Source organism: Simochromis diagramma, unplaced genomic scaffold (genome assembly GCF_900408965.1).
Source record: "Simochromis diagramma unplaced genomic scaffold, fSimDia1.1 OVJJ01000705.1, whole genome shotgun sequence".
NCBI classification, from domain to species: Eukaryota; Metazoa; Chordata; class Actinopteri; order Cichliformes; family Cichlidae; genus Simochromis; species Simochromis diagramma.
The window spans coordinates 42,222-57,653 of NW_024387448.1; the positions used below are offsets into that span (position 1 = coordinate 42,222).

General features: G+C 39.8%; 1 protein-coding gene across 2 annotated transcripts; it reads right to left on the bottom strand.

Moving 5' to 3' along the window:
• Positions 1-1,847: 1,847 nt before the first annotated feature.
• chrna4b (cholinergic receptor, nicotinic, alpha 4b) lies at positions 1,848-14,215 on the bottom strand. Of its 2 annotated transcripts, XM_040013916.1 has the most exons (6): positions 13,815-14,213; positions 11,168-11,319; positions 9,817-9,861; positions 9,620-9,729; positions 5,634-7,065; positions 1,848-3,643 (listed from the first exon to the last, which is right to left on the bottom strand). In XM_040013916.1, exons 1-6 carry the CDS (start codon positions 13,864-13,866, stop codon positions 3,518-3,520), a joined length of 1,917 nt encoding a protein of 638 aa, XP_039869850.1. In that variant the 5' UTR covers positions 13,867-14,213; the 3' UTR covers positions 1,848-3,517. The 2 variants fall into 2 exon arrangements, with proteins under 2 accessions (XP_039869850.1, XP_039869849.1); XM_040013915.1 differs by having other exon boundaries at positions 9,620-9,861; positions 13,815-14,215.
• Positions 14,216-15,432: the final 1,217 nt, after the last annotated feature.

Genomic DNA, 15,432 nt, shown 5'->3' on the forward strand with positions numbered 1-15,432 from the left:
TCTTAGGTAAACTTTTTGTAATGTCTTTTAGCGGTCTTCTGGAAAAGAGCCTTGAATGCCCTCCAGGTATCTTGAAGGACATTCAAGGCTTTTCTTTGGATGTCTCTGTGTAGATGATCCCACACTGCTTTAGTAATGTCAAGGTGTGATCTCTGGGGAGGCCAAATCTATTGCTGATATTATTCCACTGTATGTTTTTCAGCCCAGGCATGCTTTTAATACACTACTAGTGTGTTTGGGATGATTGTAATGCTGAAAAATGAAACCAATCAGATGATTTCCATGATTTTTGCATGTTTTCTTCATTCTAAATTCCAATTCAATTTTGACAAAATCCAACTCCACTGGCTGAAATGTAGCTCCTGACCATGACAGAGCGTCCACCATACAATGCAAATGACTGTAGATACTCACTGTTGTGCGTCTCTCCTAACATCCTGCATATTGACAGCAATTTGAAGCAGAAAAATTCTATTTTGGATTTACCCCACTAGATTCCCTTGCGCTGTCATTGATTTTCAGTTCAGTTCTTGTGCAATGTGGCATAGCTCAGCCTTTTCTCCCTGTTTCCCTTGCTTAAGAATGGCTTCTTGACAGCCACTCTTCCGCTGAGACCATTTCTGCTGAGGCTTCAGCGTACAGTCAACCGTCCAGATGCATCTCTCGGTTCCTGTGTCTAGTCTTTGCTGGATTTTACCTAGGACTTTCATCGATAGCTTTTAGGCCTCACAGTTCTTCTCTTTTCCTTTGCTTGTCCAATTTTCACAGACTTTTTAAGGACAGTCCCCACACCATGCCATACCCATTATATATAGATTAGTATTAATAAGGAAGCAGCTATCATTAAGTTCATCTTCTTTGCAGGAAATAACCAACATTTTGAAATCAAAATGTCTACATTAATTATCCGAGCAGGGGCATATGTATCTCAGAAGACAATCACTTAATTGAAATTAGCACTGAAGGTCAATTTTTCATAAAGGTAAATTCAATAGCATGACATTTAGCTGTAATTAATAACACTGTGTACATGGCATTTGGCATTGCTTCCTTGAGGAAGCCAACACAAAGGACCTTTATGGAGTTTTGCCATTTGCTTTTCTACAAGTATTTAATGCTGAAATTATGCATGAGATCTGTGCTGAAAAGGCATGGCTTATCATTTAATGAAAATTAGTTTGTGGTTTCATAAAGACCACGCTCATTTCATATTAGAATTATAATAACAATATGCTGTGGTATTGTGTATTCTTGGAAAACTGGTGGGATAAATGGAAATTAATATCCGTTCTTATATATAAATCTTTGAATGCAGACAAAAGATTTAAACTCATGTTTGTCATATGCTACATTTTTGATATTGCAACAAAGCCAGAGTACTCATTTGTATTTCAGGCTATCGCCACCTTTTTTTCTCCAGAGTTTGTGTTGAAACGTACGAATAAACAGGGAGCACGGCAGCTATTTCACCTTGTTCAAAGTGCAGTGTTTCCATATTGTGCTAAATTGCTGTTTTCTCTTGTCTGTGAATTTACATAATGATCAGTGGTTAGTCATCTGCTGAGCAAGTGGAAATGCAATAGTTTGTTTGTTGAGGTCAAAATTGAGGTCATTACTTTGGGTATTCAGGTGTAACATTACATGCTTTTAAATCTAATCGGATGTGGAGTTTTATTCACGTGGAGCTGCAGGGTGCTGATGTACGAACACAGGATTAAAGTGGAGTAATTGAATACTTTGTCTTTTCACACACAATTCAGTGATACACGTTTGTTCTGTTCCTCATGTTTCATCAGTTTTGTTTTGTTTTTGTTTCATTTCCACTTCTTTAAGTTATTTAGGCCAACAGTTCAAATTTCTAAAATAGAAATATTAAAAAAGCCTTTTCATAGATTCACATACCTAATCTAGATGCTTTCCATTTAGCTTTATTTTATTTCACATGAAATTAATATAAGTAGACATGTGCCTATAACTCTTTATGTGACATAAAGAAATCAAACAAGGCTTTCAAAAACATCTCACACACGCACGACAAAGGTGAGGGTGAATTTGGCACAAAGGCAAAGAATACAAAAAATAAACCCAACAAAGAGTGTGAGGGTGTTAAAGAACTACATGGACTTGAACTGAAACTGAAGTGAAGCATCTAAACTAGAAATGTGTGTGCAAAATGTACAGTGATGTGCTTTTGAACTAAAATAAACAATGAAATAATTATTTAATGCAAAAAAAATCTGTCCGGTCAGCTGTACAGTTCTGTTAAGGCCCATAATTATTTAATGATTGCTTTACTTCTTGCAAATTTTATAAGTGCTCCTAAATATAGTATCTGCTTTAGCTATTCTTTGAGGACAGAGGGACGCGTGAGATTAATTTCTGTAACGTATTTTTAAAAAAAACATCCAAAAAGCAGGTCCTCCTGTGGAAGCAGCGAATGAATAAAACTAAATGTAGTTAAGTGTGAAACCCTCCTCTGCCAACTTATTTCAAAACACTGCAGTACAATTAACCTTTGCTCTGTGCATGAAATAGTTTTTCACAGAATAGTGGTGTACTCATTAATAAATTTTAATTATCTTTTTTTATATAGCTGTTGTAGATACTGAAAAGATCCATTATGGGAAGCGACAAAAGTCAGGTCATAATGAAAGCGGAGAGGACGCTGGAATTAAATGTTGGAACTAATGAGTAACAAATTCATCTCAAAATCTTCAACGCTAAGGTAGAATAATAATATTACCAGCATCGCCACATTTATTGTCATCATCCATATCAGTTTCTGCTCTACTTGATAAACCAAAAGAAGCAAAAGAGATGGAAAGAATGACAACGATCTGCAGTAAAAGCAAAGAGAATGGCTGAATAGATGTGCTAGAGTTAGAAAGTTGCAAAGCTGCATGTTTGCTTACCTGTGGAGTGACTCTTGCACAAAGCAGGACACCTGAATGCACCCAGCCAAGAATTCTGGCAATTAGGTTTCAAAGAAACAATCGTTTTATGAACATATGTATTTTTTTGTATTTGGCGAAAGCACTGTACATTGATCTGTTCCACAGTCCACATACTGCAACACTGACATTACTGAAGGAATGTTAAAAGTTAGCTATATATTCAACTTTACACAGTCTTATGAACAGCTCCCGGTGCCTACAGTCTTTGTCTGTCTGTGGCATCATCCATAGTTCTTCATGGGTTAGAGTCAATTTTTCACTGTTTTTACAAGAGTATCTGATTGAGCCATACAGCTCAATGTCAGAACGGAGTGACATGGGAGGATATTTTTGCTGTTGGCCTTTTGCCCTCATAAAGAATTTATATGCCCACTGAAATCGATGATAGATATTTCATCTTGTCTTTTAGCGAGTAACCTTCCGATGACCCGGCCTAAGAGCGAGAAATGTGACAAGTAGTCCTTTTGAAAAACAGAAAATAAAAAGACCTTTTTTTTTGTTAAGAGAATGGGGGAACACGTCCTTCTGTCTGTCCGTGTTCTCTTTCCCTTGATGCAGAGATTCTAGATCATTCCAGCCAGCCAAGGAGGAAGAAAGAGTCCCACAGATCCCAGTATACACACCAGCACAAACATCCAGAGGAATATCCTGTCAATGACCATGGCCACATACTTCCAGTCCTCCTTGACCTAGCAGAGAGGGGAAACAGCACAGGGGGACATTTCAAATTTCACTCCACACCACCTTCCTTTTCTACCAGCTGTCAGTTTTCACCCTTGATTGATTTCTCACGAATGGCTGATTTTTTCATTATGAGTCTGCTATCTCTTAAATGTCAGTCAATCCTTGCTTGTGTCTCTTATGAAAAATTCAAGGTCAAATTGCGGAGGTCCCATTGTTTTAAAGACAGGCCTATTCTGGTTAGAGCTCGAAAGCGTATTGTGGCGTCGACGGTGACTGATGTCAGTGAATACAATAGGTTTTTATTACATTTGCTCACATATATCCTCCAGAAACGTATTTTTCCCCTCTCAGAAACTTTATAATTAGCATTTTATCACTATGTGCTGAATTTTTTTAAATTATTTGACACGTAATACTTGTTCCAAGCACAGTTTCAGGGTTATGTTTGAAAGCAATAAAGAAAATTCACTTGTCTAATGGTCAATTTTAATTAGGTTGCATAAGCATTTGTATATGTGACTGTTCACACTGAGTTGCCCATAAGAGCTTCTAAATAAGACAGTGTTCTTTTATCATCAGAAAATCCCGATTACTGTTATTACTGACTCAGTCATGTCACTTTTATCTTGCTTTTTAATAATTAGTAATGGTAAATTGACTTGTCATTTATGGGTCTGATACTTGATTGTCATTATGTGTTTATGTGCTCTTCCTTTCTTGCATCCCTTCTGAGTTTTTGGGTATGCGCATCCTCAACATATGCAAAAGCCATGGGAGCAGTATATAAACATGTATGTAAATGCCAACAACAAATGTTTTGAAAAGAAACAAATATGATATTGAAAGTCTTATTATACTTTGTATGATTTACAGTGAGCAGAATCAGTAGTTTAAAAATATATTCGTGTTGGCAGGGGTGATTTGGCCCTGTTCTTTTTCTAGTCAATAACATTTTTAAAGCCTCCTCCTAGTACACAGCATAGACAGGAAAAAGTACAGTATGTGAACAATGCTGCATGCAGTGGAGCTCTGCATACATAGATGATAAAAAGCAGATAACAACATAACCATTTTTTATTTTTATGCAACACACAAAGGACAGCCCACACTGCTTAAAACACACTATTTTTCCAGTTATTCTGCAAAGCAGCACGCATTTATCTGAGAACTGTAACACGATTTATTTGTTGTCACTCAGTGCCTGAGTTCAGCTTAGCTGGATCTCTGACATGCAAAATAACAGGGTTACTTGTTTGTTCAGGATTACTTTCATCCTCTTTTGCACGAGAAAAGAAAGAAGGGGAGGAGCACTGCTTGGTGGGAGTGAGCACAGGGAACATACATGTAGGCTTTTTGCATGGAAGTACATTTCACCCCTGTGGGATCCAGTCAGAATCTACTGTTTTTATTTAATGTTCCTCTGACACCTTAAATGCCGGCAGGCAAAAGATGCGAGGTAGTTATGGGGTTTTTTTTTTACAAACAAACTGACCTTTTAGAAATGTGCCCGCTGAGGTACCATGTTTCTCCTGCTGGGATCTGACTAATTTTGAAATTGAACAAATCGTGACAGATCAGGTATTGGATTTTATTCTCCCATTTACTTCAGTCTCTAAATGGTAGCTCAAAATTACACAGTGTGGTTTTTGTCCTGTCTGTCTCCTCTCATTCCCTACTAGCCGTGGCAGATAGCTCCCTGAGCCCGGTTCTGCCGGAGGCTTCTTCCTGTTAAAAGGGAGTTTCTCCTTCCCATTGTTGCCAAGCGCTTGCTCAGGGGGTCATTTGATTGTTTTGGGGTTTCTTTTTCAAATTATTGTAGGGTCTTAACATTAAAATATAAAGCACCTTGAGGTGACTGCTGTTGGGATTTGGCAATAGATAAATCAAAAATTGTGCTAAAAGCCCTTATTTAATTTCTGAAAGGATTTCACTTGTGTTTAAAACAGAACATTTAGAAACATTATTACCAAGGCTTGATCGTTTCTGTCTACTCACTGAAAAGTCTGCATCTTCTGCCCTGAGATGATCAGCGATGTACTGCACTCCCTCTATAGCCCGTTTCATAGCTGGAGAAATAGTTGGAATCACAGCATCCTGTTGGGTACTTGCATCTTTTGTGGACTCTGCTGTTAGGGTTTCTGCTAGCTGATCTGTAGGAGGAGTTTTTTTCAACTGCCCCATTATTCCAGAAACCCCATCATCATGCAGACAGCAGTACTGGACGCTGCTGGAGCGACACAGATGTCTGGCTTTCTGAGGAAGCGACTTCTGTTGGTCACACATTTGCTCTACACTGTGGGAGCGACCATTTGGGGCCAGTCTACTTGGTTCTTCCCTCGACAGGTTGCGAAGTGGACCCAGTGGCAAAGTTGGGGGCAATGACAATTGGGAAGAAGACAAGGCCGCTGAGTTGTGTCTGCGTAGGGGTTGCTTCTCTGAGAGAACTGAATACTGACCAGATGTGGATCGGCTGAAAATGTCGGCCTTCAGTGGGTGATCTTCTTCATTGTGCTTCCCAAGAGGGGAAGAGGGTGGAGATGGTGAGCAGACGAGGATGCTTGGGCTGTCAGACTGTGTCCTTGGGATTATATTTTCAGCCTGGGCCATTTGTATTAACCCAGTCTCTAGGCCTGTCCAGAAGGCCTGAGAGTTGCCTGTGGCAGATATCGTTGTTGGACGATGCATCATCTCAATAAGCTTCTTGCAGTGCTGCTTTGCGGTGCCTGGCGGACGCTTCATGAAGAGGACCTGAGGTACCAAGTCCAGGAATACTCTGCGGACCCAGTGAGGCATGCCATGTGTTTGTGGGGATCGGTGGTGTACATTCAACACAAAGACGGTAATTATGATGGAGAGCGTGACAAAGACCATAGTGAACAGCAGGTATTCACCAATCAGTGGTATGACCAGAGATGTAGATGGTATTATCTCTGTTATCAGCAGGAGGAACACTGTTAAGGACAGTAGCACTGAAATGCACAAGGTAATCTTCTCGCCACACTGGGAAGGCAAATAGAACACCAGCACAGTCAAGCAGGAGATAAGCAGACAGGGGATAATAAGGTTTATAGTGTAGAACAATGGAAGCCTCCGAATGATGAAGTAGTAAGTGATGTCTGCATAGATCTCTGTGCAGCACTCATACTTTTTTGTATTGTACTTGCCCACTGCATTGACAATCACCCACTCCCCGCTCTCCCAGTAGTCCATCTGGTCCACATCACCGGCCATGCTGATCAGATCGATCTTGGCACGGTCATAGGTCCAAGAGCCGAACTTCATCTTGCAGCTTTGCTGGTCAAAAGGGAAAAACGTGACATCTATGCTGCATGAAGACTTATAAATGGCTGGTGGCATCCACTTTATCTGGCCATCGTAGAACAGATGCGCCTTTGTGAAGTGAGTAACTGCAAAGTCACCGTCGGCACTGCAGATGAAGACCAGGGGAGAAAGGTGGAAACACATATATCAGACTTACATCACATTTTAGCCCCTCTTTAATAAAGGAATTTTATAAGTTTAATTCTGGGTGATTTCTTCAAGCACTACTTTAAAATGTTCAAGGTCAGTCGCAGCTCACAGGTAGAGTAGATGTTCAGTTGCCATGGAGGTAACTAAGTCTTTTTCATTGGAAAACTCAAGTAACAAATAAGTGGAATTTGACCTAAGATTTTTTGCTCAATAGATACAGGAGAAAGTTAAAGAAGTGGTGTTATCCGTTTTTACAGTTTCTAACCCTGTGAAATTCAGAGGTCGAGACTAATTTAAAATGTATTTAAAAGATTAAGTATTCTGAGTCATCAAATAAAAAGTGAAAATGTCTTCATCTATGTCAATGACACTTATGTTTATGTGTATACATCTCTAAATGGGCACGATGTCATGTCTTTAACATTCTGTTGGTGTCCAGTTTGTTCATTATTCAGTTCATTCATTAGTGTGATGGCTGCACTTACAGCCACACAGTGGTAATACCCACCATGTTAGTGTAGAGGCTTATAAGTAACATTGCATTCACATTTCTTTCTTTAAATATAGGAATTAATTTACAGGACAATAAATAACTGGTTTTGGTTTAGAGTTAATTCACATATCCACATAACACTGCATTCTAAAATAAGTGCGCACATTTTAGTTTACACTGTTATGTATGATTAATCTTTTGTTTTCTGAGTTACCTTAGTTGTTCCAGTCCCTTGATTAAGGAGCCAAGAGGTGGAAAAGGGGCGGAGCGAGCTTCAAAGGAAGACTACAAATTGGTTCATGCCATAACTCGGGACCATGGGGGGAAATTGGAGTTCATTATGTTTGGTTTAGTTAGGTTTTGTGTATTTTACCCCTTCTTGTGTTTTTGTGGGCTGATCAGCCACTATTTAAGTTTTCCCTTTGTCTCGTTAAGTTAGGTCAGTTTGTTTGCGTTATCAGTATTGTTGTCAACTTTGAGTAGAGTTTTGTTATTTTGACCTCTTTTATGGGCCCAAGAGTTTGATTCTTTTTGCATGAGTTAACCAATTATGTTTTTTGGGTTAAATAAAAAATCATTTTTTTGGACTTTAACCTGTGCCTAAGTTTCTTTCACTGCTCGGTCCATCACACACAGTCTGTTGTTGCCTTTTTGTTATCTCTTTATGCCCTACTTGTGTTTGAGTCTGTCTCCATTGAGTTACTTCCTGTTTTATTTTGGTGTTCCTTGTCATTTTCTTTTCTTTTTTTTTTTTGCAGTTCCTGTGTCTCATTATCCCTGATTTGTTCCAGCTGTGTTCCCCATCTTTTTCCACTAGCCTCATTAGCTTTTGTATTTATTGTCTCAGTCTTCCCTTGTCCTTTGTTGAGTGGCTCCATATTTCTGTGTGTTCTCTAATGTTTCTCTGAGTCTTGTAGTATTTGTTAGTGTTTCCTATCCTGGAGTAATTATTCCTCATTATTCCATTTTCCCGTTCTTATTTTGGACTGTTTCCCTTTCATCAATCCTCCACTTAATGCTTGCTTTATGCTGCACATTGCATTTGGGTCCGCAAGCAGCTAACACTTTCCACACAGCTTATGATTTTCTGTTTAGAGACGTTTATGGAACAATTCAGTGCTAACATGATATAATTTTCGAGACGTGAATAAGGTCTTCATGAGCCAGAGGAAAACAGAACTTGAAGATACAGTTTTGTCTCAGATCTGAAATCTCCTTTGTGTACACAACAGTCCTGCTTTTACACACCTGATACCAGTTATTACATCCACCCTCATCGTGTGAACCAGCAATCTCAGTTCTACATCTCAAGGTGCAGAGCTCATTCCAAACCATTCAGCTCAAGTCTACAGAGGAAATAGCTTGAACCTATGTAATCAGAAAACCCTTTTGATGTTTATTTTCTCTGAATGGACATGCAGGCTATTCACAATGTAACATTTTGCTCTTTAAATCAATGCTGTTTACAAAAGTCTTTGAGATATTGTGTCACAAATGCACTTCACAAGTGAGATCGCCATGTTTTGCCTTACTAATTAAAAGAGAGAAATGACAAAGGTTCAGTCATTTCACCATGAAAACAACAATCTTTGTTCAATAACTTTTGGAAAAAATATTAATCCAGGTTTACTTGAGGTGCTCATACTAGATGCATTTTATCGTTGAAATACATCCAGTTACATTTCACCTTCTTATTCCCAGCCAAATATATTACTTTCTGTCATACTGAGCTTTGTTTGTAACCACATCCATTAGGAGTGACCTTGTTCACATATATTTCAACTAAATTACTTTATGACATTGGCACAGGACAAGATGTTTGGCACAACAGCAGATTCTTTGTGTTTTCCCTCAAGTCATGCCATCTGTTGGAATTAAACCACCAGAACCTGAGCATTACTTGCCATATGATCATTTTTACATTGAAATGTTGACATTTAAAACGCACAGGAAGCACACTGTGGGCCTGAAAAGAATCTAAATTTCATACAGCACAAAAAGGTGTTTCCTTCCTCACTTGTTGTAGAGGACAATGTCGGGTCTCCAGATAATCTCTGAGGGGATACGTATGGAGGTGACATTTTCATAATCCTCTGGGTTCCAGCGGAGTTTGTAATCGTTCCATTCCTGTTGCAAAACATTAATCATATTTATGCACCGCAACGTTATACTGGACTGTATTTCACATGCCTTTTCTCTATCATCTTTTCTTACTTGCTTAACCCAGACATTTGTAGTCATCATCTGGTTCTTCTCATCCTTTTATGGAAAACAGAAAAGAGGATTACTCTGATTACAATGAATTCAACGTCCATCAGCACTTTATTACCACTGAGATAGAATTGAGTTTTTTCTTTCTCTCTTTTTTATGGTCCTCCCCCAAACTCATGGGGATGGGATTTTGTCCCCATAAGTGAGTGTTAGTCCCCACAAGTATAGTAGTATGGCAGTGGTCTGTCCTCACAAAGACGTCTAAACAAGTACACACACACACACACACACACACACACACACACACACACACACACACACACACACACACACACACACACACACACGCACACACACCATTCATGAATCATTTCTTGATCATCAGAACAAATCAACCAGAACAAAAAACACTTTCACTTCTTTGCTGGCAAGCTGCTTTCTCCAGCTCTTCCCTGGGAACTTCTAAGACACAGCAGGCAGTGAATGCACTGTGCAGGAGAAGACAACTTCACCTAAAGTTGACTCTCACCGGCAGGCAGGTGGAGAAAGTACTGTCAACTAATTGTGTGTCATAAACCTGAAAAGTCATCCCCTGCAGCACAGTCTTGCACTGGGTAACTTTTAAATGGCTCTGCATGGCAGTCGGGTGTTTATATAACCATTTTTACCTTAGTCAACAGAATCTCAGTGACATTTGTGTAAAATGCATACTAAAAGCTTGCACTTAAAACCACAGGAGGTCTGGAATGCAAAGATACCAACATGACGAGAGGGGATAACGACGTTATTTTTGTCTAGAGCAGCTGTGTCTGGATTGCTGCTCAGGAGACAGATTTGAATATTTACTGTCTGTGTTAGCATACTTGACAAGTGAATTAAATTTGGGAAAATAATGCATTGTCTTCTGTTGGTGTGCTTTCATTTCCGCTGATTTATCTCTCTTGCGTGGTGTATCTTTCAGCTAGTAATTACCAATATACAGCACATAAGACAGAATCTCCTCCCAACATAACACTCATAATAATGAAACACATGTCTCATGCCCATTCAACAAGCCAGGATGTTTGTAATTACAAGGATAGCTTTTTTGTTAAATCTTTACAACTTTAGTGATATATGTATTTAGATATTTACATAAATGGTAACTTAATTATAGGTAGTTAAAAAAAGCTATTTAATGATCAGAGTCCCATTATGGAGCCATAACATTGAAATGTCTCGCAGTCGTTTCTTTTCTCCTCAAAGAAGAAACACACAGATCATGTTATTTTTGAAGGGCACAGTGGTAGCTAGACTTTAATGTCCAGTCGTAGATGTTGATGGAAACTTAACAAAGATGTCAGCTATTACTTACCACATCAATTAGCTGAGCGATAGATAGTCCAAAGTGGACTAGTACTGTATCTGTAGTGTTCCTCACAGGTCGGGAGAGCTTATTGTAATTTGCAAACAGATTCTGGAGCAGCCTCTCTTCAGCGTGGGCACGGGGTCCAAGTTGGAAACACACTGAGGCCAGAAATGAGAAAAAAATTCAACAAAACAAGAAGCTGAGATTAATCGTGTGCCATCCTGTTTATGTAATTTAAACGAGACCAATTGATCTTTACTTAGAACTGCAACTGCAATGCATAGGATATTCTTTCCTATGGTTTTTTTTTTTTTTTTTTTTTTTAACTCCATGGTGATTTGTACCACTTGATTTTGTGCAGGGCTCTCGTGCATATTCTCATAACCATTTTGAATTGTTTCTATTTTTGTTCACATATTCATGAAATACAGGGCAGAACTTTATATGAATACTATTAATGTTGAAAATATTTGCTTCCATTCACAATACATTCATCTGTAATGGATTGAGCTGATGCTACGATACCAAAGAATACAGAGTGTAATCTAAAAGTAGGGTGACCTCTATTATACAGCTGGCCTATGGTTACATGAGACGGGATCTGAGAGACGGGACAAATCAGGATGGAGGGTTTGGGGTGGGGGGGTTGCATAAAAGGAATAAGAGGAAGGAACAAACGTGCTGATGGAGCGATCTGTCCAGACGTTTCCCTCACCACCCTCCTCCACCCACCCTCCACTCTCTCCCTCTCCCTTTCTTCCTTTCAACAGCCGTCCCGATGAAGCAACTCAATCAGATCCCTCGGCACTGAGAAGGACCCGGCGAGGTCTGGGGACAATTAAAGAGAAAGGGATGATCCTGTGCCTTCGACAGGACGACGTCCTTTGCATTTTGGTTCTTTCCTTTCACATTCACTTGGGCACTTTTCCATTATAAACCTTGTTGCATCTGTGCAGGTAATTCATTGTGTTTGCAATCTTTCAGAGGCAGTGATTGATTTAACTGGCCTCACTGATATTTTATCATCTCTAGCAGTACCACACAGTTCAATGTCTTTCTTTCTCTTTGGATTTAATTTGTTTTGTCAAATATCACATGAAAAAAATAATCCTAAAGAGGACCCTTCCAAACTAGATTCTTGTGGTTTCTGGACAACATTAATATATTCGCCAAACACACTTGCTTGGCTCAGGCCCCTATAGAAAGGACGTGAGAGGACCTTTCTATAGGCTTCCATTAGTAACTTCCACTTTTCTAAGGCTATATTATTCCAAACGCCCCTTACTTGTATCCTTAAAATAGCGATACAGGTGTTGTTGCCATGCTGCTGGCCTTCCTCTTGGGTCCTTCTACCCACTCAATCAAAGTTGATGGGCTGTCTTTCAGTTGACTGAAAACTGGCATCCACTATTTTTAAAAGCTTGGGATCGATATCTTATTAAATGGATATAGTTTCTTTTTCCTTTCATGTCTTGTCTTCCTGTTTTCACCTGGATCTGTTTGACATTTCCAGACACCCAACAACCTTGAAATGCTGTTACACGTTCAGACGAGAGAGGCCGTCAAAGGTGGCGTTTGTTTTATCGCATCAAATTAGAGCATAATCTGTTGAATGCGACCAATATTAAACTAAATCGGAGGCTCAAGTACATTCTAAATCAGCCTTGGGACTAATGGGTTTATATGGGAGAGCTCACAGGGTGTTGTGACTTTGGTAAAAAAATGCAGATTAGAGCAATAATCTTTGCAGGAAAAAGTAGGCAACTGTTAGATGAGTTTACTTCTACATGGTGTGTTCTCCATTACACTATGAATAAGACTCATGCAGACTGTGATGATGCCAGTGTCTTTCACTCATCATCGTGAAGTTTTTCTTATATTGCTGTATTTTACAGTTTTCTGAAGCTACAGCAAAGCTTGATGAGTTATTTGGATGTGTCAGAGCTACTGGGTCCAAATCTGTCCTCATCTGATCAATGCTGTCTCATAGGACAGTATTGCATCAGAAGCAAATTAGTTTTCACTCAAGTGAATACTACACAACCAGGCAGATGAAGCTTGTTACCAGGCTACAAAGCTCGCGTAGCAACACAGGCAGTTTCTACCCTTCAGTAGCAAACTACAGAAAACAAGTTTTTTTGTCCCAAAGGTCGTGTGTTTTTATGGTTGTATTGTTCATTGTGCCAAATTAGCCCTCAGCAAAAATCATTGCCTGTCTAATAAGTAATGAGACTGGGGTGGACTGAATATAGATGACTGGGGTAAGGAGAGAGGCTTATATTAAATAGAAAAGCAAGGCCATCTGATGCCTTTCAGTCGTTTCTCTGAATTGCCCTGCTATTTAGGGCAAACCTATTGAAATGGCACAAATACAGGCAGTTCTTTTGAGTCATGCAGTAAATTTCTTTGTAAGCCAACTTTGTTGATGCTGATAAACTTGAGCAGCGTGATATTTTAAACAGAAAAAAGAGGAGTGGAAAAAAAATCTAATTTGAGATGATTAGTAGCTAAAAAAAACCTCCTCTTTCAATATATACTTCTGCCTTCAGCAAAAATGAAAAATGCATAAACATCCTTCGCATCGCTTTCCCCTATGTTGAAAAATAAAATGACAGATGATGCAGCTTTAATGACGCACGGTGGAATTATTTACCTTGTGGAGGAAGAGTGAAGAAAAGTAAGCTCAAACATTTGTAGAAATCCATAGTGATCCAGCAGTACCCAACTCTATCAGTGAACTCCCTCGAACTTCTGCTGGATTTCAGTCATAGCAGAAGTGATCAAACCTGGAAAGTCTGCCCTGTGACAGCAGGTCGTCAAGGGGTTCAGATCAGGTTAAACACCCAGACGCAGAGGTCACGTCAGTCTGAGTCAACCCAGGGTCCGGCGGTCCTCCTGAGTCCATCTCTCCATCTTTTCACATTCCCTTTTGTCCAGTCATAGCAGTATGAAGGACCCACAGACACATAGTGTAGTTTTTCTCATCCAACACTTCAAAGTCCCTCCTCCTCCTTCCACTGGAATCCTTCATCCAAGTGTGGCTGGCTTATCCTTCTCTTCTCCACCCTCCCTGTCAACATTACTCCCTCCCTCGCCTCTCATCTCTCCGCCTCCTCACCTCATCTCTCCCTCTCTCTCTTTCTCTCCCCCCCCCCTCTCTCTCACACACCTCATTTCTCTCTTTGTATTCTATCTTTCCCTCCTACTTACATATTTCTTTTTCTCCCTGTTCCAGTTTTCTCTCTTCTTCACTTTTTTCATTGAAAACAGAACTTTTTGTCAGTCTCTTTCTCTGTGTGTGTGTGTGTGTGAGGGAGAGTGTGAGAAGGAGTGTGGGGTGGGATTGGTAGGAGGATGGGGTAGTGGATGTCGACTTTTTGATTACTGGTACATACAGCAGTAGCGCTGTGTGGTTTTCTTGACCAGTTATTTATATGTGAGCTGTGTTACAGTGTATGTGCAGCTACCTGTCAAAGTCCACTGTGTTAAAAAGTGCCAGTGAGTCACAGGACCTCTGGATACTCTTCAACCTCCCCTCTGCACTGTTTCCCACGAGCACTCCCCCCGCTCACCCTTTCTCCCCCACTCCTTTTTCTTTTAAACACCCCTGACCCTCACACGCTGTCAATTTTTCATGTGACGTCTCACACACAGATGAAGACTTCTTTTTCTCTATAGCATCTTACTTCCCCTCCCCAGTCTGCTTTCAGCTTTTATACGTCAGCAGAGCTCAATGCCAAGGCTAGCCATCTATTGAGACAGTCACATTTGCTTGAGGTGTATTTCCTGTTGCTGAATATCTTTTTCATTTTTCTCCAGCAATGTCAAAATGTCACCTGAGAATGAGAAAATAACTGGAGAGCCTTAAAAAATGTAAGCGTCATCATTACATGAGGATGGGTGAAGGAGAAGCTGACTTTTGACTTTCTGACAGTTCTTCCTGAGTGTTATATGACAGAGTGAAAGAAAAGATGTGCAAACAAAGATATATTTTGCTGTTTTAGTTGTCTTTGTCAGATATGCTTCTCTGTGAGCCCACAGAGAAGAGCCTCTGCAGAGCACGCATTGATTTTTTCTAATCAAAGACGAAGTTCTCTTGATCCAGCGATGACTAACTGTGACGTGACAGATGAAGAGATTCCTCTCGCCAGTTTGCCACCACGAGCACAGATCCACATTCTTGCCATGAGAGATTTGATAGCTGATTATTTATTTGGATTGCTGACAGGAGTCAGGCAGGAATTTGTAAGTGGGACAATGTAGCAGCAGGG

Bases quoted from the DNA above. Each gene is read 5' to 3' on its own strand.
- chrna4b (XM_040013915.1), bottom strand. From the start codon at position 13,866: ATGGATTTCTACAAATGTTTGAGCTTACTTTTCTTCACTCTTCCTCCA. The intron at 7,066-9,619 runs GTGAGGAAGGAA...CTTCATCTGCAG, and splicing joins GACATTGTCCTCTACAACAA to TGCCGACGGTGACTTTGCAG. The intron at 3,644-5,633 runs GTGAGTAGACAG...CCTCTCTGCTAG, and splicing joins CAGAAGATGCAGACTTTTCA to GTCAAGGAGGACTGGAAGTA.